General features: G+C 41.7%; 1 protein-coding gene across 2 annotated transcripts in view; it reads left to right on the forward strand.

The window, feature by feature from the left end:
* CAP2 (cyclase associated actin cytoskeleton regulatory protein 2) overlaps positions 1–25,273 on the forward strand; it is an 87,748-nt gene that overhangs the window by 50,268 nt on the left and 12,207 nt on the right. For both annotated transcript variants that reach the window (XM_073331990.2, XM_073331989.2), the window contains 3 exons: positions 6,779–6,922; positions 7,434–7,519; positions 11,014–11,119. In XM_073331990.2, coding sequence (XP_073188091.1) covers positions 6,779–6,922; positions 7,434–7,519; positions 11,014–11,119 — 336 coding nt within the window. The remainder of the gene's footprint in view (positions 1–6,778; positions 6,923–7,433; positions 7,520–11,013; positions 11,120–25,273) is intronic.

The raw sequence follows: 25,273 nt of genomic DNA on the forward strand, positions 1-25,273 counted from the left end.
TTGTTAAGGCCCAGGTCCTGCACTATTAAAGTCAATCGGAGCTTTGCCATTGACTTCTGTGAATGCAGGAACAAGCCCTAAATGTACAATTGAGTTGGAGACTCATTTAATTTAAGAGAAATCAGAAAATTCACTTATGTATGGAGGGTCTGCACAAGGCCCCCTGCATGGAAATATTGCTGTAGCCCTCCCTGGGGGAGGTGTGAGTGGATTGGTCACACAGAGGGATCCCTGAAGACAGATCTCTGTACTGATCCCGAATAAGCTGGTGTGGTGAAGGCCTATGGACCCAGGGTGGGGGAAGTTCAACTGAAGCTGCAGCTGCATATATTTAGCAAAAAGAAAAGGAGTACTTGTCGCACCTTAGAGACTAACCAATTTATTTGAGCATAAGCTTTCGTGAGCTGTAGCTTATGCTCAAATAAATTGGTTAGTCTCTAAGGTGCCACAAGTACTCCTTTTATTTTTGCGAATACAGACTAACACGGCTGTTACTCTGAAAGCTGTCATATATTTAGCAGTAACCCACTTGCTCCCCAGTGCACAGGGGCAGCGGATGCTATTCTGGCCCAGAGGCTGAAGTAGCAGATGCAGAGGGGCTGCAATTTCTTCCCACTCAAACCTCACACAAGACAAAGCTCCTTTGTGCAAGGGGGGTGAATCATCTCATCCCATGGAGGAGGAGGAGGAGTGTGCAAAGGGAATTGTCCGGCAGCTGCCTTTGAAAGCTGGATACATTTTTGCTAGGAAATAAACAAACAGAAAATTGTAACCATTCAAGGGATCCAGATATTTCCCAAACAGCAAGCCCTGGAGGTTCAAGGCTGTTTAGCAGCTTGTTTTGGGTTTATTTAGATTCAGCTCTGAAAATCATTCCTCAGCCTAACACAAGCACCACCTCAGTTGAGTTCAGATTAGTAATAAAATAGAAAAATTATTCCATCACACTGCTGACATTTTTGAATGTCAAAAACAAAACAACCTTTCATTCCTTCCGTATGCATAATAAAAGAAGGGTTCAAGTCCAATAAAAAAAATGCTCTTTACAGATTGCCTTTAAAAGAAACACAAACATTTGAAAGTGTGGAAAAGCACAGTTAATGCACCCAAACTCTGCAACTGTAGTTATGCCAGAAACTCTTAGATGATTTTATCCATCCATAACAGAGTTTCATCTCATCAGCGATAACAAACTACAATGCCTTTTTCTTCAATACACAGTGATATCACTAACTCTGGCCTGCCTTATGGCCATACACAATTCACAGTAAAAGATATGCTGTACTGCTTGGTGGAGGTGCAGGGAATTATTCTAACTTGGAATCCAAGATGGGAAGGATCTAGGATGACCAGATAGCTGTGGGGATGCAGCATCTCAGGTTACAACTCATCAGATGCTAATCCAATCACTGTGTAGCTCCAGCATTGTTTCGCAGTGCGACCACTCTCTGCTCTCACTCGAACTCGGGTAACCTGGATGCTGTAACTGGAATGTACTAACCCAAACTAACTGCTGCAGTGTGGACAAGGTTGGAGAGAACTCAGGGTATGTCTACACAGCAGCTGGAGGGTGCTTCCAAACACTGCTGGAGCTAGTGTGCTAAAAAAAATAGCAGTGTCACATAGCATCATGGGCAGTGGCTTTGACTAGCTACCTGAATACAGTCACACCCAACCTCCAGGGTATATCGTTGGGTGGCTAGCCTGAGCCACCTCCTGGGCTACCCTTGGCTATGCGGTTATTTTTAGCGTGCTAGCTCAAGCAGAGCTAGCGCGTGTCTGTTGATTCAGGATGGGGAACACCTTCCCAGTTGCTGGGTAGATATACCGGAAGTGTTGTCAACCCCAAGCTTTTTTTGTTTTGTTTTGTTTTTTTAAATTAGTCAAGCCCCAAAACACTATGAGATTGGCTTAAAGTCATGAGACTAAAAATAATATGTTGGCTTCTTTTTATTTGCCTTGTGGTTTGTGAACCTTTAGGATTCACATTTTCAAGCTTTGCTCCACAACTACTAATAAGGGTAAGAGATTCTTGTCTGGCATTACTAATTATTATAAAGGCCGAAAGGTAAGACAGAAGCTAAGAATTATATTTGATATTTTTCAGTTGTACTATTCTGCATTTTTTAAATTTCAGTAAAATGATGTTATAATAGGAATGGATCTAGAGTTTAAATACCAAGAGTCCTAAATTACTGTACCTTGAACAACTGTGCTGTTTTACATGACAAGAAATTTCATGTAGCACATGCAGAAGACATGTTGAAGTTTTTTCCAACTAAATTGGTCAGATTCATCTCTTTGAATTGATTTTTTTTTTGTTAGAGATACAGCATAGAGATTCACTTTATCACAATGAATATTAAATCAGCTGGTAGCTAATAAAGAGAAAATTCTTTTAGAATCCTGAGCAGAGCAGATCCATATTGCTCCTATTGTAGAGCCAAATCAAGAGCTATTACTGCCAGAAGTAAGAGTATTTTATTAATTAATTCCCCCGCACCACATAGTCAAATGCACTGTATTTCATTCGTCTAATGGTACATTTCAATCATTTTAAGAAGTTCGGATGCTTAGGGCTGGATTGTGACAGACCCTTGCCCAAGTGCATGAGTAACAAGAAGCTACACACACACGCACTTACTGTGAGGATGAATCTAGCTGCTGTATGAATCCAAATTCTGCTCCTTTCAGTTTCTCTAGCACTTAATATTTCATCTTTAAAAGCCCTGCGATGGGCTTAAATAACTTAATAGAAAATGTAAAATGGACTACATTTTTAGAAATATTTAATATGTAGTGCAGCAAAAGAAAATATATATCTCCCTACATTCAAAGCAACAGAAAACTCTAACACACGTAAGATGAATGGACATAATCTTGTACTGAAGTCATGGGAGCTTTTCTGTTGACCTTAATGAAAGCAGGATTGGGTCCCCTGCCCGCAGTAATAATACTACTTACCTCTTATTTAGGGCTTTTTATCCTTGGCTCTCAAAGCATTTTACAAATGAAGGTAAGTATCATCAGCCCCAATTGACATATAAGGAACTGAGGCATAGAGAACTGAAGTGATTTTCCAGAAGTCACACAATAAGTCAGCGGCAGAGCCTGGAAGAGAACTGAGGTTTCCTGATTACCAAGCCTGTGCCCTATCCCCACGACCATGCTGCCTCGATATGCAAGGCCTTTCTGGAGCTACATGTTCTGTTCCTGACATTCTCTTGGGCTGTTTGGATCTGGACCATGAAGGTTTATGATGAGCTAGAGACTGTAAACATTCCTTAGACTCTAGGAGCAAATTAGCACAACACAAAAGCAGGGCTAATACTTTATTTAATTTCATTTTTGCTCATCACTGTTGTACTCCGATTCCTGAGTGTTGTATGAAAAAATAAAAACTGTAAACAAGAACTTTTCCAAACTTGATAATATTATGGTCACAAAACCAATTTTTAAGAGATCGCAGGGTCTTTTCAGACTTAATGACTTGTAGTTGGGGAGCCAGAGATAAACAAGAATCCTTTCTGATCCAGTTAATATTGTAAATATCATATTTTTGCCCTTTGTGGAGGCAAGCCAGATATCAACAACTTTTCAGATGCACTGGTCTTTCTCAATGTGACAATAATAAGGTTCGAGACTGACTCCTTTAAAATTTTTTAACCCCTGATTTTTCCCCTGTTGCTGGGAAAGCCTTTTGACCATATGTTGATTTATGGTAACTTTGACACATTTATTTTAAGTAGGGGGAATATTTTAAGAAGCTTACGTCATGCGGAATGGCTTGAAACACATGTTAAAGGGGAGGGAAATAAACAAGCAAAGCTTACTGCTGTGTGTTATTTTTTAAAGCCATCAGAAGTCATCAGATATTGTTGCTCAATCAGAAGTCATGAGATATTTTAAATGGAAAGGCAGGAAGAAGGTCATCCTGTAAAGGTATTCCTTAGCTGATCTGGGGAACATTTGAACTTCTCTTCGTTACAACTCTCTCCCAGCACGGAAAAGAAAATTGTGTAGCTCTCAAAAGGCCATTTAGGAGCTTTCACCTTTTCCACTAATCCCACTATTGGATACATCTTTTGCAAATGAAGCCACTTACAATCAATCTTTCTTTGCTGACTGGAAAGTCTTTCTGATCATTAATCTCTCTGTTACACTACCTACCTATTTTAGGAATTGTATAGCATCCATCACTGCAGTATTTAAGCACTCTGATATACCAGTTTCTTACTACAGAATGGACCTGCACCTTGACTGGGCAGGTAATTGTACAATAATGGTAATTTTATTATGTGAATGGTAATGCTGGTCCTCAAAGTATTCTGAAAAATGAATTTTCTTCAGTAAACAGTTAAGTCAGTCAAACAGTTACACTCTTAGGAAAAGTGAAAAGAAATATCTGTCTCAGACAACTTTGTCCATAAATACTAGTGGCCAACTTCTCCCCTCGGTTATATTTCAGGAAAGAGCATGGGCACTGGGGAATGTTGTTCTCTCAAGTCGGTTACATGTCAGTGTGTGGCATGGGTTAGGTGACTGAACTTTTAAAATCAAAAACTGAGCCATTTTTGTGGCAATATATTTTAGGGTCGCAAGATAGTTTATATTACAGATAAGAAGATGCTGACAGATTCTCACTCTGCAGCAACATGTGTCTATTACTGAATGTGGTAAATTTTCCACCGACTTAGTGTTTTGAATGAGTTTATCTGATACACTGGACAAGTGTGATTAATATTCACGTTGAATAAAAGAATAGCTTAGATGCCATCTATGCTCATCCAGCTTTTCTCTTCATTCCAAACGCTATTCAATCGCACTGAGTACTCATTCTGTTGGACTGTTTGTTGCTGGTAAACACAGAGCAAATTCTACTTGGTATAGCAATACATCAAAACAAATATTTTGTACTTCTAAAAAACAAAATCAGACATAAAATACATTTTGATAAATAAAATGAAAACCCAGGGCATTGCAAGTGTCCTAAAGAAGTTTCTGGAATATCGTATGAAAAAACTAATTGTCACAGTAACTCCAAAATGTATAATCATTTTAGGAGTGGGGTCCTGTGACCCAAGAATCTCATAATGCCAGTTGATAAGTTTAGGGGCATATCCTGATTCTAGTATGTACATTTTGCTTCTTCAAAGAATGTCATGTGAGGTCTCAAGTTAAAGCCAGTGTCACACTGGTCATTACTATCCTAGTGATATGTATGAAGAAGTTATGTATATACACACACACTGAAAATATGTTTTTTAAGTCTGTATCAAGATGTTTGTCATCAGCAAAGGTGAAAAACAGGTTTTCCTCCAAACGGGAGGTAAGAAATGTGTGTGTCTCTGTGTCAGGATGTAAATTAAGCATTGTAAACTAACACAATGGCTGCCCATTTACATATGAAGTCAAATATTAATGAAGAGATGTGAAGCAAACAGGGAAAGGTCACACAGGAAAAAAGACAATCTATGGGAGGTTATCCTGTCTGTGAGTAAAGACCATGAACTTTGCTGATATATCTAGAAGACAAAGAAGATACCGCTTCATCTTGTACCTAGGAAGTAAATGGACGATGTGTTTATATTCATGAAAATGGGATCTCAGCCAGCCTTGGTTGAAAGTGTTGAAAATCTTTAGAAAGGAAGTTAATCTGTCTCTAGAAAGTGTGTTATGATATTGTTTCATATGTAACCATGTTTCCAGTATCCTTACTCACTATCTCCTGAATATCTACTATTTGATAATAAACTTATTCTTGTTTTCACTATAAATATATCTCAGTGCACTGATGTTAAGCAAAGTGCGGGTCTTGAGCTGAATCTTACAAGCTGGTGTATGCCTTATGTGTACATTTGTTTTCTCTGTGTGTGTTTTCTGAGTGTGAATGTTCTCTATATCCTGCTATTTCTCTGAGTGTTTAATGAATACGGGGCTGGACAAAACAGGGAATGCTCAGAAAGGGCTTGGCTGTTGGTGTGTGCCAACCTGCTCAGAGGGAGTGAGGCCTGCAGAGGCCTGGAAGGCAGTGCTTGTATTGCCAGAGGCCATTGGTTTCAGGGAGTTGATCCACAGTGTGAAGAAGTCTTGTCTGTGTCTGCTAAAGGCAGGTAGTAGTGAGGTGCCTCACAACCATGGGTGCCCTTGGGGAGCATCACAGGTCCCAGGAAGCACAGGTCCCTGTTTAACTATATAGCAGGGGTGGCCAAACTCACTGGCCCTCTGAGCCACATACAAAAATCTTCAGAAGTTCGAGAGCTGGAGCACACCTGGCAGGAGCCAGGGCTCGGGGCGTCAGCCCCACTCTTGCTGAAGCCCCGAGCCCCAGCAAGTGCACCCTATAGGGCTAAAGCCCGGAGACCCCTCCCCTCCCTACTGGACAGAAGTCCCTACCCCACCGCCCCACTGCAAGGCAGAGGTCCTGAGCTCCCCCTCAGTCTGGTAGACAGAGAATGGGGGAACGTGGGGGGCTTGCGAGCCACACTTTAACGGTACAAGAGCCAGTTTGACCAGCCCTGCTGTATAGATTGCACATATCTCAGACACTGCCAATGCTGACTGTAATTTACATTGCAATGCACATCAGTATTTAATGGGTGGATGTTTTGCTGTTGTAACTGGAGCGGGGCAAATGAAGTTGTGTGGTGGGCTTACAAGTGATACAAGACATTGACCTTTATTGCCTCCCTAAATCGATGGCATTACACGGAGAAGTGCTGAGCACAGAGTGCTTCCAGTCTGCCAATGTTACCAATAGTTTCATGTTTTACTGCAGAGTGAGATGGCCGTGCTGCTCAAACCTATATCTGACAAGATCCAGGAAATCCAAACCTTCAGAGAGAGAAACCGAGGAAGTAAAATGTTCAACCACCTCTCAGCTGTCAGCGAAAGCATTCCTGCACTTGGGTGGATAACAGTGGTGAGTTAGACACAGACTAGGGCATTTTTAAATGCACTTCTTAATGGTACTCCATAAACAAATAATCAAATCAGAGCAGTCCTGAATATTATTTAACTCTGCATTCCCATCTCCTTATCTCTACACTCAGGCCTAGTCTACACTAGGGGAGTAAGTCGATCTAGGTTACGCTATTCCAGCTACATGAATAATGTAGCTTAGGTCGACTTACCTTGGTGTCTTCACTACGCTGTGTCGACGGGAGATGCTCTCCGGTCGACTTCGCTTACTTTTCTCGGAGAGCTGGGGTACCGGAGTCAACCGAAGAGCACTCTGCTGTCGATTTAGCAGGTCTTCACTAGACCCGCTAAATCGACCCCCCACTGCATCGCTCGCAGCAGCGTTGATCTCCCTCGTAGTGAAGACAAGCCCTTAGTCTAAAATAGTGGTGGGGGGTTTTGACTAATGTTTTAACTCTTCTCTTCTTTTATTTTTTTCTTGCTCTGCTTGGGCAATGGTGCTGTTCTCTTAGTCTCCTAAACCAGGCCCTTATGTCAAGGAGATGAATGATGCTGCTACTTTTTATACTAACAGGGTGTTAAAGGACTACAAAAACAGGTATGTTGCCTGGTGTGAATGTCTACACTTTCTCTATTGATAGCTTAGAACTAGCTTTACTGAGGTGCTAGAGAGTACTGTATTATTTGCAAACACATGACAAAAAAATGTTTTGAAAATTAAAAAGCATTCAACACGTGAACGCACGACACACACACACACACTGCCAGCTACACCACTACCCTGTCTGACTGATACACTGCTGCAGAGATGGAATTCCCTGACTGCCCATCTTGCTTTTCTGCTTGAAAAATTGCACTTAGGCTCTATCATCTGGAGTCCAGCTCCATGCAGTTGAGACTTTACTGCCCCTTGATGCTGTGTTTCCAAAGGGGCTCTCTTTGCACCAATGCATGGGGATCTTAAGGGGTGGGCACAGGGAGGCATGTGGTTGCTGCAGCAGATATGGTGCAGTGCTACTGGTGTTCTGTAGCCTGAGACAGTGAGAGGATGACTCCTTTTTCTGAGCCCCTTTGGGGAACCCTTGCACAAATCCCATTCACTTGGCCTTTGCAGAGTTTTTAGCCGATAGTACCATATTGTTACTAAAATACAATACCTGCAGATTAGGGGTTTTTTTTTCCCTCTTAGCCATCATCTTCCATGACAAATTAGGCTGATTGAAATCCCATTTTCGTTCTTTTATAGAACGTAAGGCATTTGATACCGTGCCACATGGGGAATTATTAGTTAAATTGGATAAGATGGGGATCAATTGAAAAATTGAAAGGTGGATAAGGAATTGGTTAAAGGGGAGACTACAATGGGTCCTACTGAAAGGTGAACTGTCAGGCTGGAGGGAGGTTACCAGTGGAGTTCCTCAAGGATCGGTTTTGGGACCGATCTTATTTAATCTTTTTATTACTGACCTTGGCACAAAAAGTGGGAGTGTGCTAATAAAGTTTGCGGATGATACAAAGCTGGGAGGTATTGCCAATTTAGAGAAGGACAGGGATACCCTACAGGAGGATCTGGATGACCTTGTAAACTGGAGTAATAGTAATAGGATGAAATTTAATAGTGAGAAGTGTAAGGTCATGCATTTAGGGATTAATAACAAGAATTTTAGTTATAAGCTAGGGACGCATCAATTAGAAGTAACGGAAGAGGAAAAGGACCTTGGAGTATTGGTTGGTCATAGGATGACTATTAGCCGCCAATGTGATATGACTGTGAAAAAAGCTAATGCGGTCTTGGGATGCATCAGGAGAGGTATTTCTAGTAGGGATAAGGAGGTTTTAGTACTGTTATACAAGGCACTGGTGAGACCTCACCTGGAATACTGTGTGCCGTTGTCGTCTCCCATGTTTAAGAAGGATGAATTCAAACTGGAACAGGTACAGAGAAAGGCTACTAGGATGATCCGAGGAATGGAAAACTTGTCTTATGAAAGGAGACTCAGGGAGCTTGGCTTGTTTAGCCTAACTAAAAGAAGGTTGAGGGTAGATATGATTGCTGTCTATAAATATATCAGAGGGATAAATACCAGAGAGGGAGAGGAATTATTTAAGCTCAGTACCAATGTGGACACAAGAACAAATGGATATAAACTGGCCACTAGGAAATTTAGACTAGAAATTAGACGAAGGTTTTTAACCATCAGAGTAGTGAAGTTTTGGAATAGCCTTCCATGGGAAGCAGTGGGGGCAAAAGATCTATCTGGCTTTAAGATTAAACTCGATAAGTTTATGGAGGAGATGGTATGATGGGATAACATGGTTTTGGTAATTAAATATTCATAAATAGGCCCAATGGCCTGTGATGGGCTATTAGATGGGGTGAGATCCGAGTTACCCAGGAAAGAATTTTCTGTAGTATCTGGCTGATGAATATTGCCCATATGCTCAGGGTTTAGCTGATCGCCATATTTGGGGTCGGGAAGGAATTTTCCTCCAGGGCAGATTGGAAGAGGCCCTGGAGGTTTTTCGCCTTCCTCTGCAGCATGGGGCACGGATCACTTGCTGGAGGATTCTCTGCTCCTTGAAGTCTTTAAACTACGATTTGAGGACTTCAATAGCACAGACATAGGTGTGAGGGTTTTTTTGTAGGAGTGGTGGGTGAAATTCTGTGGCCTGCGTTGTGCAGGAGGTCAGACTAGATGATCATAATGGTCCCTTTTGACCTAAATATCTATGAATCTATACCTGATTCAAGTCCTTATATCAGGTCTGTTGATACACATTTTCATCCACACTGATCAGCAGAGGGAAAGCAGCTCACAAGTAATTTAATCTTTTGCCCAAGTAAAAATTAATCTGCAGATCTGAATTTTTGAGAAAGTTCTTTTAATTATAGTTGTGAATTGCCTGCTGGAGCCCAAAATTATCTACTCTGGGTAATTCTTTACTCCATTTTAGAATGTACTTTTTGAACGGGTATAAGCACCAGTGGGGAAAGTGTACCTTTTAAAAAGGAATAAACAATGTGCATGATTTTTAGGGATGAGGAGAGGGATGATGTTTGTTTAGTATTTCACACCAAGATATTTCTGAGTATTGGAGCTGAAAAAGTTATATAAAAATAAACAAACAAGACACAGGATTTAAGTGTGGAAATTTTTCTCTGAGGCTTTGTTTTACTTTAAGACCTGATCCCAGTGCCCATGCAACGGAATCAATGGGAGTCTTTCCATTGACTCCAGCGGGCCATGGATCAGGCTTTTAGTGATCACTGTTATTATCTTTAACTGGATTTTCACCATTAAGGGCTCCATCCTACAAATAGTTACTCCCATACATATTCTTACTTCCACTCATTGTCCCATTGCAGTCAATGATAGGCATCCGGGTGCTTGGAGTTTTGGAAAATTAGGCCACTTATTTAGGTGCCTAAATAGTAATTTGGGAACCTAACTTATTTTTTAAAATCTTGGCTTATAAATATGAGTCTGAGAGAAATTATAACATGACACCATATTATCTAGCCTAAAGATGCACATAACCTTTGCTTCCTGACCAGCCTTCATTTATGACAACTCCTCATTTTCTTTTGAGATTAATATTTTGATTGCATTTAAGAGTTTATAAGGTGCTGGTTAAAATGTTCCAAGGGGAAAGGGTAGCAGAGCACATGCTCATTTGAGAGGTGTATAGGAAAGCAACAAACTACCTTTGAACTCAGAAGCCAGGACATTTTACAGAATATGCTGATCTTTAATTCTCTAAAAATCAAAACACTGAAGGGGACCAGGTTTGTATTCCTGGCACAGGGCCCCATCTAGCTTTATTACTGCCCTGGCTCACTTTGATGCTCTTTGTTCCCTCTTGTTCCCTTATCTCTCCTCTGGAAGGATCTCAGGGCTCACCAGTCTGCTAGGCCTCACCATTTGCTGGGCTGCCTGTCTGTCAGCAGTCTTCTGACTGAATTGTCAGTGGCCAATGACAGATGCAGTCTCTAGTCTGCTTTAAATACAGGGTAGCAAGTATCTATATTTAAACACAGGAGAGGAGGAAATAAATCATACATAGAAATATTTCCTTTTTTTTTCCTTACAGTGATTTACATCATGTTGATTGGGTGAAATCATACTTGAACATCTGGACTGAGCTTCAGGCTTACATCAAAGAGCATCATACCACAGGCCTCACCTGGAGTAAAACCGTGAGTGCTCCTTCCCTTTCACAGTCAGAACAGGAAATAACACTAGCTCATTCTGCTTTTACCAGATTCTGGCATTATTGCAGCGAGACCAAACATTATCTCCGGGAGAGGAAAGGATTTAAAAAAAAAAAAAAAGAAGACGACATTTCTGTATTTAAAATTTTAAAAATATTTTAAGGGGATAAGACAAATGTGACCCAGGAAGAAGATTCAAAACAAAAGTTGACCGTGCAAAGCAGTGAATGTTGTAGTAAGGTAGCTTTTTAGGCTATGTCTACACTACAGACCTTACAGCGGCACAGCTGTACCACTGCATTGTAAGGTCTCCTGTGTAGCTCTTCTATGCCGGCAGGAGAGAGCTCTCCAGCTGGCATAATTAAACCACCCACAATGAGCAGTGGTAGCTATGTCGGCAGGAGAGCATCTCCCACTGACATAGCGCTCTCCACACTGGCACTCTTGTTGGCGAAATTCATGTTAGTCAGTGGTGTGGTTTTTTCACACCCCTGACAAAAGTTTTGCCAACAAAAGTGCTGGTGTAGTCTCCTAGTATGAGAGATCTAAAGTGGGTCGGGTGCATTGATAAAATAAAATGTAGATCTGAGTGGGTGGAGGTGGACATTGTAATAATAGTCGTCAGATATGAACAAACTAGGCTCAATGTATGCTGGCTGCAGGATTTTTCTTTCTTTAATCTGCCTTTGTGGATAGTGACATGTCTACCCTCATCTTCCCTTTCACTTTTCCAAAGCATGACAATGGATGGGCCCCAGGGAGGTGAAGCCTCCCCAGAAATTTTGTGTCTTACACAAATCAGAGACTAAACAGTGCTGGCTATGTGGCTACACAACTGTGTTTCTCCAGGGCAGAGCAGGCAATGGTCACAGCTCACTGTTCTTAGCCAGTAGCAGAAGTTACATTCTTTTTGCTCTCCGCTGAGAACAGCTGAAACTTGTGCGAAAGATGGACAGAATGATGCTTTAGGACGATTGTGGCCTAGACATTTGGGGAGGTGGAGAAATTCTTTGGGCTCCTAGTTCTCAGCAGCAATGAGGGAGGAGTAAGGAAATTAGATTCTCCAGGTCCAGTGCGCTATTGCTTGTGGGGATAGAGAGCAGAAGAAAGGTTAAGAAGGGGATAAAAAGTTAAGGAGAGATTGAAAGATGGAAGAATGGCAGGGAAAGACAGAGAAGAGGGAGGTTTTATAATGAGAAAAAGAAATATAAGGGACACATACCACATTATTATAGTATAGATAATTTTATTTTACAATGTTATACGAATATAAATAATTATTGAGCTCCGTGCTATGTGTATATATTGTGTGTAACATATATACAATATAAGTACATTTTCATTGTGTTACAACTATGATATGTAACCATATTAGAGGATCATCTTGCAATCTGTTGTCTATTCTTCTCTTAAATAGGGTTAAACTTTAAGAATAAAGAATTTGCTGTGTTTGACACACATGCAAGGATTTTGATCCCCTGTCAATATAAAAATGTAAGAGTCTAAGTTTTTTCTTGGTAGTCTAAAGAATGTACTCACATTACTTATTATCTAGTTAGAGGAATTCTAGATGTGAGTCAAAATGTCTTATGCCCTGAAATTTCATTAACAATTTTTTTGGTTTTGGAGTGTCCTAATTTTTTTTTAAAAGCACACACATACAATATTGTTCATAGTTTCTTTTGTGTAAGCAAATAAAGACACAGTTTAAAAATTTGTAATTAAGTGGAATGGGACAAGTCACCAGAACGTTACAGTTTCAGGCCAAAACAGTTTTCCAATCCAAAGACATAGAGAAGCTAAAATTGTATCTTATAATGGAGGCTAGCTTTAACTTCAGCTATAAAGTGGTTACCTCCCCTCCAATATATATGGCACATATGTAGAGGTGAGATCCATGTGATAAACTGTATCTATCGCTAACCTTTGATGCCTGCATCCTAACCACTAAGCCACCTCTTCTGAGACGTATTCTAATATTACAAATCCATGGTTGCCAAATCACTACAGCCTAATAGTAGGAGTCAGGATAAAGGCCCTGATGCAACTTTTATTGTAGTCAACGGGAGTCTTTCCACTGACTTTAATAGGAGTTACATTGGCCCAGAGAAAGAAACACATATTAGCATGCCAAGGATCGCACTTGACATGTCCCTTTAGACACGTACATTCACTGCACTTGCTTTGCACACAAGGGGCTTGAAACTTACTTCTGTTCAGGGAAAACAACTGTGCCTAGTACATCATGTTACTTGTGCCCAGGGATAGCTTTTGCTCAGATTTGCACTGGACTACAACTTTGCGCTCTTCCCTGTGCACCATGCAAGACCTTGAAGCATAGCAAGTGCAAGTTCAAACAAAGGAGAAACTAGCATTTGCTGAAATATGTGTACTTTTTGGTCTGAACCAAAGTAAAATATTAAACTTTTTTGAAGTGTCTGAGGAATTAGCTGCTTTTTTGTGGGGTTCTTTCTTTAGCAAAGGTTTAAAATATTAAACTTCACTTTCTTTCTCAGTGTTTAGTATAAAATTACACCCTTGCTGCATCCTATTCTATTTTAATCCAGTCAGTGGGTGTGAGAAGAATTACTGATTTTGAAATGATTATAAGACAGGGCTAAGGAACTCTATTACCCTATTAGCAGAATGAGCATTAGAATAAGGGCCAACTTTATATATGCGAATATATAAAAGAAATAATTTTATTTTACATAATGGAACTTTACAGGTATGGAACTAATATTAAGATAAGACAAAGCTATCTCATTTGCATTTCGTCAGATAGGAGTCATTTTTAGCTTTGTGGGCACCTGCAATCTTTCCCAAAATAGTAGCTATTGCAGGATACATTTGACTGGTTGTAAGTCAGCATCTCAGCCTCCCACCCAGGGTCTCTCTGTTTCCTTTGGTTTAATTGTCAATCAGAGTGCTCAATGCAAACAGACCGAAACCCACTATTTGTTCATATCAAATATAACGTCTCCACAGACAGTACTCCATCCATTACAGTTGGTTAAAGATGATTTACTGCATCCATAGTATTATTAGTTTCGCTCACTTGAAATATGTCCTATCTGAAGTGGTTTATCCTGAAAGTATGGTTCAGTTAAATCTCAGATGACCTGGGACTCAGATGTCAAATTCTAAACATAATGTTCTTATTGATGTGATATGTAATTCTATTGACATACCATCAAGTGAACCTTACAAAGTCAGAAGTTTAATAAATTAGCATGTATCTTTTCTGTTTAGATATTTTTCTACTAGACACCTGTAACAAATCCAGGAGTTATAAAATGGTATTATGATTTTTCTTTTACTTTTTAAAGTCAGAATTAAACAGTCACATATCAATGTTTTTGGATAGTTTTCAGTGAATCCCTGATTATATACTCAGGCTTTCAAAAGTGATACACCTAAGAGTTTTGGCCAGGCATAAAGTGACTGTATCATAAAGATACTGCATTTAAAAGGGAACTTTTGACCAATTTAGCACAGGTTTAACTCCCAGTGAAATCAGTGGAACTACTCACAAGGCCTGATCCTGCACTATTGAAGTCAATGGCAAAGATCCCATTGACTTCAACAAGTCAGGACCAGACCCACAGTGTATAAAGTCGGGCACACGCCCAGGTGTTTGCAGGATCAGGGTCTTAGATAGGTACTATGGGTCTATTACAAACAAAATTGTTAATCCTTGAAAGGAATAGCATCCGCTTATGTGCATAAAAGGAAAAACTGGTAGGTTGGCTAGGCATTGAGAAAGGAATGTTTATGGAAAGAAAATGTTGGTACAGAATCGCTATTGTGTATACAATAAACTTTTGACCAACTTGAAAGCATATTTATAAGTACCATGTCATACAAATAATTTGTCATTGGTATCTACACAACTGGACAAGGAATGCTAGAAATCACACTCACACACAAATAAAATAAATAACTCAGTGTATTTGGGGTTGTTAAAGAGAGAGAAAAAGTGTCTTGGAAAATCATTAGCAAATTACTACTTTTTTCCAACCAGTTTGCAAATATCTTGGGAAAATGTGCAAAATCAAGAACATAGGAGTTACCAAATTAGATCAGATCATTAGGGCATCTAGAACTGTATCTCTGTCTCTGGCACTGGCCAGTTCTGGATGCTTTAAGAGGCAGGTTCAAGATAGGTCTTAATGAGTACAGTATAGCACAGTACTCATTACTGTAGTACTGTAGTACTGGAGTACAGTATAGCAGCCCTAGTACAGGGCACATAAGGGTGAAAGCACACGTAAGCAATCAGCCCTCATAATATAATCACAGGGGCTCTATCAGCTTTTATTATTGTGCTTATGCTGATAAAAATAGATCTGTACAGACTCTGAAAGATAATAATGTGCCCTGTTCTGTCACCCTTATTCATTTCGGTCTTGATTCTGCCACCCTGTTGAGTAATACCTTATTCTTTAAGCAGTCCCACTGAAATATGTGTAATTATTTGAGGAGTAAGTTACTTCTCAACGTTCATACAGGTGGCAGAACTGAGCCACCTGTATTTGCAGATTTTTTAAACAAATAATAAATAGGGTTAGTGCATTTCTGGGCTCTTTGCTCATGGAAAAACTATTCACAAGACTGGTTCCCCTTGGAAGAACCTGAGGGACTAGATAGGATGACGGCGGGTTCTGGGCTGCTGATACTTCCACAGTGCCATTGGACACTTAGGCTGGGTTTCCACTGGAGGACTTTGTGAAGATAGACATTGGAGGAAGTACCTCTCAGCAGAGCCTGAGTAGCCATCCCTCACAGCCCACTGATTGGCTCATGCTGGTATATAAACCAGGAAGCCATCATGGGGATCTGTCTGAGCAATGACACAGACTGCCTGCTTGCTTCTGCCCCAGACCTTGCCTTGCTCTGGATCCTAGACTCTGGCTTCTGACCCTGGTTTGTCCCCGACTCTGCTATTTACCTGCTGTCTGTAACCTGGTCCCTGATTCCCTGGTATCCCAACCCAGCTTTACTCTGACCCTGCTACTTGCCTGGTGCCTGACCCTGGCATCCTGGTATCCTGACCTGGCTTGACCCCAAGCCTGCTACTCTTCTCCTGCCTGCAATTTGGTAACTGACCATGAACACAGGCTACCCACAGCCCAGCCCTGACAGTTTACTCAAACCACCTTCACCCTCTAAGCCCATCTAACCCCTGCATATATGATGGAATGGGTGGGCTGCCCTCCGACCAGTAGCTCCCCAGGGGTCTGGGACCTGCAAGAGCAAGTTGCCAACCTGCAGGTGGAGAACCTAATACTACAGACCCGAGTGATGAAGCACACTGTCAAAGCACAAACCCTACACAAACAGCTGGCATGCTTACAGGGAGAAGCAGCCACACTATGTGCCCGACAGACCACCCATCGCCTGAACCAATGCCTGCAGTGCCACCGCCCAAACAGTTTGACAGGGATTGTTGGAAATTCCAGGGGTTCCTGAACCAAGGCAGCCTGCTCTTCCTGCTGTGCCCCCAACGTACCCCATGGACCAGACAAAGGTGGAGCTAATAGTCAGCCTGATTGCCTGTGAAACATTCGATTGGGCTTCCCTCCTGTTGGAGTAGAGCAGGCCCATGGTCTCTGATTGGGACTCCTTGCAAGCCTTCTCAACCATCTTTGATGACCCACATTGTGGCTGCTCTGCAGAGGCTGCCCTCTGGAAGCTTCGCCAGGAGCAAGGGCCAGCCACTTATGTTGCTCATTTCCAACAGTGTGCAGCGGACATCCAACGGAAAGACACTGCCCAACTACATAAATTCCGGTGGTGCTCAGTGAGTATGTAAAAGATGAGCTAGCCTGCCCCACCTGCCTACAGGCCTCTATTGATCTCAATCAACTCTCAGCTGTGTGAGTAGCAGGAGGAAATGAGGGGTGTCCAGATGCCCCCATGTCCTCCCTCTACACCAAAGTCTGTAGGACCCAGTCCTGAACCCATATAAGTCTACAAGGGTCACCAACACTTGACCTCAGGAGAAAGAACATAGACAGCAGCGAAGCTCTGTTTTCACTGTGTGGTTCCAGAACACTCTCTTGCCTCCTCTCCAGCTCAGAAGAGCTCAGGAAATGAACAAGACCAGGCGCTAGTAGAGGGGTGCAGTCTGGGTACCACCACACCTCATGCTCTGGAACCACCCCCAACCCTCAAGTAGAACCCAACCCAGAACTGGGGGGAGGAGAGAAAGAGTTAGAACCTGGACCATGAGAATTCTGGGCTGCTAACAATTCAGCATTGTCATAGGAAGTTTACGCCACGTTTCCGCTGGAGTACCCTGTGGAGCTAGGCACTGCAGGAAGTACTGACCAACAGGGTCTGAGTGGCAGCCCCTTGCAGCCCACTGATTGTCTCATGCTGGTATATAAACCAAGAAGCCATCATGGGGAATTGTCCTGAGCAATGACACAGACTGCCTGCTTGCTTCTTCTCCAGACCTTGCCTTGCTGTGGACCCTAGACTCTGGCTTCTGACCCTGGTTTGTCCCAGACTCTGCTGTTTGCCTGCTGTCTGTAACTTGATGTCTGACCCTGACTCCCTGGTATCCTTACCCAGTTCGACCCTGACTTATCTCCTGACTGCAATTTGGTAATTGACCAGTGCATACAGGTCACCCACTGTTCAGCCCCACTGACACCCATGGAATAAAATATAGAATTATATTTTCATCATGATATGCAAGCAACTCAAAGAGACTGTTCTTGCCAGTATGATCCAAAATAATTCAATCTGAAATCATTTCCCTAAAGTAAGGTTTTGGGGATTCATTGAATTGATTGGAATGTGTGAAGTTTCAGAAGTCATGTGAATGGGTGGGAGTCATGATACCTGGTTCTACTAGGTAAGTCACTAGGTGTTGTGCCTCAATTTACCCATCTGTATAATGGGGATAATAATATTTACTTACCTAATAGAGCTCTGTAAAATGTAATTCATTAATGCTTGGACATTTTCAGATGTCAGAAGAGACTGTAGAAGTGCAAAGCTATTATTATGATGAACTGTTGAAAATGATCAGCATATCATTTCCCCCACACAACAACTGTTCTGTTTTGTGACAGTTGCAACCATGTTTCCTTGTTACCACTTTTTGAACTCTATACGAAATCTACAGCTGTAGTAATAAACTGTTCCTTCTTTCAGTTGTCACTGGTGAAATGCAAGAGACTACTGAACTATCTCTCCCTCCCCTCGCCCCACTTTTTTTGCTTTTTTAGAACAGCTGTAGTATAAGCTATCAGGAATGTCTCATAAAAGTTTTAGTTTGCTGGAAGTGTTGAGTGTGTTGGGAGGGACCAGGGAAACACATCCACTCCTATTCATGCAGGTTTACTTTATGGCCTGAAAACAACTGGCAATAAGGAGAGTTTGCTATAGCTAACTGTATCTCAAATCAGTGCAAACAAACAAATACTGCCTGAGGATTATTTTCCAAAACATTCATCTCAAGTTACTTGTGTAGAGCTGGGATAATTTATTTTTTGTAGACCATGGTCATTTGGGACAAAATTGGTGAGTTTTTGATTTGATGAAATAGTCTCACAATAGTGGTGAATTTAGTGAAAATGTTCCCTTTGACACAATCTCAAGGAAACACTAAACATTTTCCCCATTTATAAAAAAACACAGATACCTAGGAGAAAATCTGCAATTTATGAACAGTTTCAAAATTGAGATTTATTTACAGTGGGCCGATCCTACTCACATTGAAGTCAATGAGAGTTTTATCTGTGTCTGCAAGTCTTATCTCCTAACATATATTTTTCTAAAATATTCATAATGGAATACATAATATTTTTAAATGTTCTTTAAAAAACTGAAATTTTGATTAAAACTCCCCTAAGCATCTTCAGCGAGAACCAGAGATAGATCAAACAGTGGTAAGTACTGCAGCCCATAAATTAGCATGCCAGTCTGCCCTTATATTTAGTCCCAATACAATCATTTGGCACTTCATTCCCAGCTACAGACACCTGCTCTAGACATTCTCTCACCGAATCGCCACCATTTCCTTTAACACCTCAATATTTTCCCCATAAAACTTTGTCTTGTCCCTACCATCTGCATGCTCAGAGGAGGAGGCTGCAAAGGCTGATTTTTGCAATCAGCAACCTCATGCTATCTTTACAGTATATCTGCCATGCTATGTTTAGTTCGACCCATTTATCAAAAAGCCACATAGTCACGCCCAGGGGGAATTATAAGTCTTGTGTTCTTATGTGGAATAAAGTTCATCTTTCTTTTCTGACCACCCCCCAGAAGAAGAGATGTTGGGAAGGTATAAACATACACCTGATGCAATTCCAGGTTTCCAACAAGAAATTTAGAAAATAAACGATGCACCCACCATTGCCAGCGACACTCATTTTTCATAAAACAAGAGGTTAACATGATCAGGTGAAATTCCACCCCGTGTTATTGTATAGCGGTGCAGCTCCACTCACCTCAGCAGGATTGCACAAATATAAGTAAGAGCAGAGTTTGGACATACGGTTTTAATCTTCTAGGTCTTGGTAAGAGAACATGGCTTGCCCCGCCCTTCCTGCCCCCCCCCCAATCTTTTCTGGGGCACCCTTCTGCCCCATGTTGTATTTCCCTCTGACTCATTTTGCTGACCAGCTTGAATCACTTTAATCTTAGCCACTTCCATTTCACAGAACACACTGTGCTCCGAGACTGTTACCGGTGCAATGCCAAGCTGGAGATTGCCTGGCAGAGGTTCCTGTAGAAAGCTTCAGCCGTCACCTTTCCCCTGTAAGACAGAGTCTCACCACTGAGACACTAACATTATAGAAACTGCCATTCAGGACACTCAATGTAAACATGGCAGAACACCATCCAGTGCTGAAATCATTTTCCCCACTGGTGTAGATAGGGTCGGTTACATTCAACACACTTACTAAGAAAGTGTCCTCACTCCCTCCTTCTAGCAGGGGTTCGCAACACTGTATACTGATTTGGCCCTATCCACACCAGTGGCCAAACATTATTCAGCCCCAGTTAAGGGGAAGCCTGTGGAGACTTGTTTGACACCAGCCATCAAGTGCAGCTTGAGCTGTAGTATAAACACAGCCAGGGGGATGGAATGGGAGGACTGGACATACATAGAGGGAAAAGGAGAGAAAGATGTCTACTAATCAATTTAATAGGTTACAAGAAGTATTTCCACATTTTTTTACTTTTAAAAAAGAAACAGCTTAAATAGGCCCATTAAACAAATTACTTAATGATAGTACATCATCATTCAGCTCCCGGGTGATTTAGAGAACCCAGACTTTGTAAAACATCTCTGATTGCGTGATTGAATGGTACCATTGCTCAGTGGCAACATAGGCCCTATGTTAAATCCCAAACAGGTGATAAATGGCACAAATGCATAAAAGCGGCTTCAGAGCTGGAGAGCCGGACAGATAAATAATCCTGCCGAGAACCAGAAAAAGAGGATTTTTTTTTTATTCACAAAGACTGCAGCCCCTGCACATCAGCTGTTTCATCTTATAACTTCCATATCATTGGGCAGCATGAATGCTTGCAGACAGGTGGCCTAACATGTTGTAGTTAATAGGGCCATAACATTAAGCCACTTTTACAGAAGAAACACCTTAACAAAAGATCTATGTCTCTGTGTCATAGTCCACCTGTTCCTAGAGGCTGTTACATGATATTTTGAGCTCTACGATCCTCATCTTTGTGACTGCATGTGTATGAAGAGAACAACACAGAGCAGTAATCATTTCAGGCATGTAACTAGGATTATAAAAAGGGGGGTGGCGTATCCTTTTATGAGGAGAAAGTGAACCTCCCCATTGGGAGTCCTATTCATCTGTTGCCTTGAAAAGGAAAGCGTTCAATGAATTTCAGGGGGTTATGCCCCCCCAAAACCACTTGTCTCGTCCTCAATTAGATACCTGTATCATGAGATAGATATAAAGGGATACATTTTATTTCTAACTCACTTCAGTTATTTTTATATATATATATATATATATATATATATTTGTATGTATTATTTAGAAATTTATATTTATACCCAATGTCTTTCCTCACTAAGAGCAATCAGTAGACTACAAAATGAGATGTGTTCCCATTTAAATGTTCCACAGTAATCTCACACTGCACTGGAACCTTCATCCTCCCATCTTCCTTGTTATTACACATAAAACCCTGCAGTAGATCACCAAAAGCTTGAACAAAAAGAGGCATGTCCATGTCTTTCTGTGTGTTTGTACACCACCTAGCACATTAAGGCCTCATTTCTCATTGTGGCGTCTGGATGCTACCATAAGGACAGATACCTTTCTGTGGCTCACTCAATTTGAACTTGATGAGTGATAGAAGTGAGATCCTTTCTGCGTCTAGCCCTACAGAAACTTCCTAGGAACTTAACCTTGGGAACTAGGAGCAAGAGTGATCAGGTAGGTTGTAATGCCTGCACTGGGACATTACCTGGCTTAAATTACGCTCCAAGAGCTACCATAGAGAAGCTACTCAGAATAAAGAGCTTTGGGTCCAAACACCTCTTCCCCACTGATCTGCACATTTGATGTCGCCCCTCCAGCATGGTGTGGGGTTATCAGCTTCTTCCATGCAACATTCTACTCCTTCACGTTCCTGGCCCATCCAGTGGGGGAAAAGAGGTAGGTCAGGAGGAACATATGGGTAGCTCTGTGGAGCTAAGGGTGGAGACATAATACAGCCACGGTCTGTATTACATTCCTGCACCCCTTCCACAGCAGTATCCCCCTTTTACAGAGAATCCTGGGGCATGCACAAGCTGTTGGAGGTTTATAAGCATGACGCCACTGGAACTGTGTCACTGAGGTACAGGGGGCTGCTAGGGAGCCAGAGTCAGTATGGAGGAACAGGGCCTCTGTGCAGATGACTCTGACCTACACAGGGTCAAACCCTGACCCCAATGGAAGGCTGCAGGGGAAACACCATGATGATAATCCTGTGGAGCTTCCTGTCCCCTACACAGCTATTTCCACATAGAGCTAGGTTCTAGCCTTTCCAATGTTCATAGGATCTTACTCAGACAGCTACAAAGAATTCTTTGTCCAGTTATATAAATCTTTACTAAAGCAACCACATTGAGATTGCTAGTACTGTATGATGAAACGTGTATGATACATTCCCTTCTTCTCAGATGTCTTCCTGTATTTGTATAAAATTGTAATTTTAGCTAGCTAGCGCTGAAGTCAGTCACTTCCCTAATATTTCTTACAAGGGGCACATTTGCAAGTGATGACACTGTTTCAACAAAAAGATCTTAATTACAAATGGAAAATGACCACCCAAAGATGCAAGTGGGAACAAACATCCCTGAGCATAACTTGAATGGATGTATGTAAACCAGAGCACTGAGGAGAGCAGCTGTTACCAAGGAAAACAGCTGAAATGAAAATAGAAGACAGGGGCTTGCAGATAACATCCCTCGCTAGTCAAATGGCTCTTAAATACTCTTTGTGTAAAGATACATTGTTGTGGACATCTGCTCAAAGTTAATGTAAAGAGTTGTTTGCAAATAGCAAGCCTTTTAACCACCTGCTGTATTAAAAAAGATGAACTTTTGTGAGCATATAATGTGCTGTTTTTTCAATTCCCAGGGGCTCACACATACACACACCACGCAATGCAAAGCACAAATAAATGGGCTCTATGAAGGGAAATCAGTGGAAACTGGACAGGAATGGAATTCACCCCAATTCAGGGACAGGTCACCCAATAAAATACCCCTTACATAGCTACTACTCCAGCTCGTATGGTGATTGCTGCCCCACGGTGATCCCTATGCAGCCATTCCTAGATACTAGAGCAATTTATGGATCCAATGGACCCTCCTAACCAAGCCCACTCCAGAACTGCCCTCCATACCAGCGTATTTGGAAGCAGCACAAAATCCATTGCCCTGGCAGGCTAGGGATGCAGAGACTTTCCTGCACATCCAGTCTGCTTGCCTGCTCCCTGTCCCCTTGCCAAGAGGTATCTCAGGGCTTCCTCAACATGAAGGGCCTTGCATGGTGTGATGGTTCTCGGGGTACTCAGGACTGTGAGTCATCTTTCTTACCGCTGCCTCCAGCAAGAGGGAGTCTTCCCTTTGGTAACTGGGTATCACCTCCCTGACACCACCAGCCTGTCAGCCACTCAAACACTCTCCTCTGGGCTATGCCAGCTCTGTCTTCACCTTGCAGGTTAACAATAGGTGCGCCCCAAGCCTTGAGTCTCTTTGAATCATTCCCTTGTGACATCCAGCCCCAGACACTGGCTACTCACTGAAATTCCAGATTCTCGGCACCCAGAGGTGCAGGGTACCCCAGTTTACCAGTTTTACCTTAAACCACCACTCCTGAAAACCACACAGCACTTGTGAACACTTACAATAAAACAAAAGTAGGTTTATTTAAGAAAGAATAAAGATTTAACTAGAAGTGAGAGAAAAGGATGGAAACAACTGGTTACAAACACAAAACAATCGTAAAACACAAACCTGGGTCTATGCTTAGCAGTAGTTACCTTTCATATACAACAAAGTAGGCTTCCCCCCAAAGTTCAGCTTGTTGCAGAGCTGGCTGGTTTCACAAGAACTAGGATCCAAACGTTCATGAAAGCCCCCTTGTTAAAGGGTTTCCTCAATGAATGGGTCCAGACAGAGCGCCTTTCCCTCCACTCTGTTATAGTGAAACAGTGTTTTGTTTTTATTCATAGCTAGGGCAATCTCCTGCCTGCTAAAATGTTCTTTTTCACCTCCAAGTGGTTTTGTTTTGATTGTTGGCATTTGTCTTTGATGGTTTTCCATTGACTGTTCTGCGATGTGGCAAGGGTAGACAATAGAATCTTACATTACCTCACCAGTTGACTAGGGAAGGGTGGCAACTCTTGCTTGAATAGGTCATCACCAAGACTACCTTGGTGACTAATTTTTGCTCCAAGTCGATAAAGCATAATTTCAATATAAATACATTATTCCTTAAATATTATCCATATATATCTTGCAAAGATTATGAGTCTTGACAAGTTATAAGCACAGTTGCCAACTTCCATGCGGTAAATAAGCACCCTGACTTTCACAATAAGCCGAAAATCAAGCAAATGCCATTTCAAAACAAGGCCATAACAAGCCAATCCCTAAGAACCCCAACACACTATGTGACTAGATACCCCCTGTCATGCAGTCTGGGACTGTGGTGGGCCCACTGTGCATCCCTGACTCTCTCCCCTGCTTGCCAGGAGCCGATCAAAAAAAAGAAGCAACAAGCTGCAATAAGCTACAAGCCAAACAAGCAACAAGCCAAAAACTAGCCAACAAGCAACTCACAAGTCAATTAAGCCAAAAGCAAGCCCAATTTCTGCATTTTTTTGTGGGTTTGGCATGCCTGGTTATAAGTTTTCTGTAGATACCTTACATGTTACTCTTTATGGCTAAATATCCTCTAAGACATGCGTTTGATGTAGTGAGATTGTCAGGTCTGAGGTGAGATTTGTTTTAAAAGAACAGGGGACCCTTGCCCAAGGAGCCTCTATGCTACACATGGGTCCTCCTCCATGGAATGAATTTCATGAAGCATGAATATTTACTTGATCTAAATTGGGCAACTCAATATTGTACAGGTTAAAAGAGAGAGACAGACACACACACAGTACACACAGAGGCAGACAGTTGACAGCAGCACCAGTATGTTTCTGTATGCCTCCTAATTATTTAAATTGGTCTGTCTTTTCTCGTCATTCTGTCCCAGGTGTGTTCACTGGGTGTGTTTAGTAACTTCAGCTCAGTCCCTCATGCCTTGAGATGTGTACGTACAATGGAGCAAACTCAGCCCTGAATTATACCCCAGCAATCTCATTACCTTGGATTTGTTCTTAGATGTCTCAGTGGCCTAAATTATGACTGAAATTCATTACAGGTTAAAAAGTGGGACTAGGTTTTGAGAATCTCCTCCTATGCAATAATTATGGAGACAAATTCTGCTCTCACATACACCCATGTTATTCTGTTGATTTTTATAGGGTTACTTGGCTGTAACTCTTCTTTCTAGATCAGTGGTTTTCACCTGGGGTCCACAGAATGTCTAAGATTTCCAAAAGGATCTGCACCTCCATTCTAAATTTTTTAGG

Source organism: Lepidochelys kempii, chromosome 2 (genome assembly GCF_965140285.1).
Source record: "Lepidochelys kempii isolate rLepKem1 chromosome 2, rLepKem1.hap1, whole genome shotgun sequence".
NCBI lineage: Eukaryota > Metazoa > Chordata > Testudines > Cheloniidae > Lepidochelys > Lepidochelys kempii.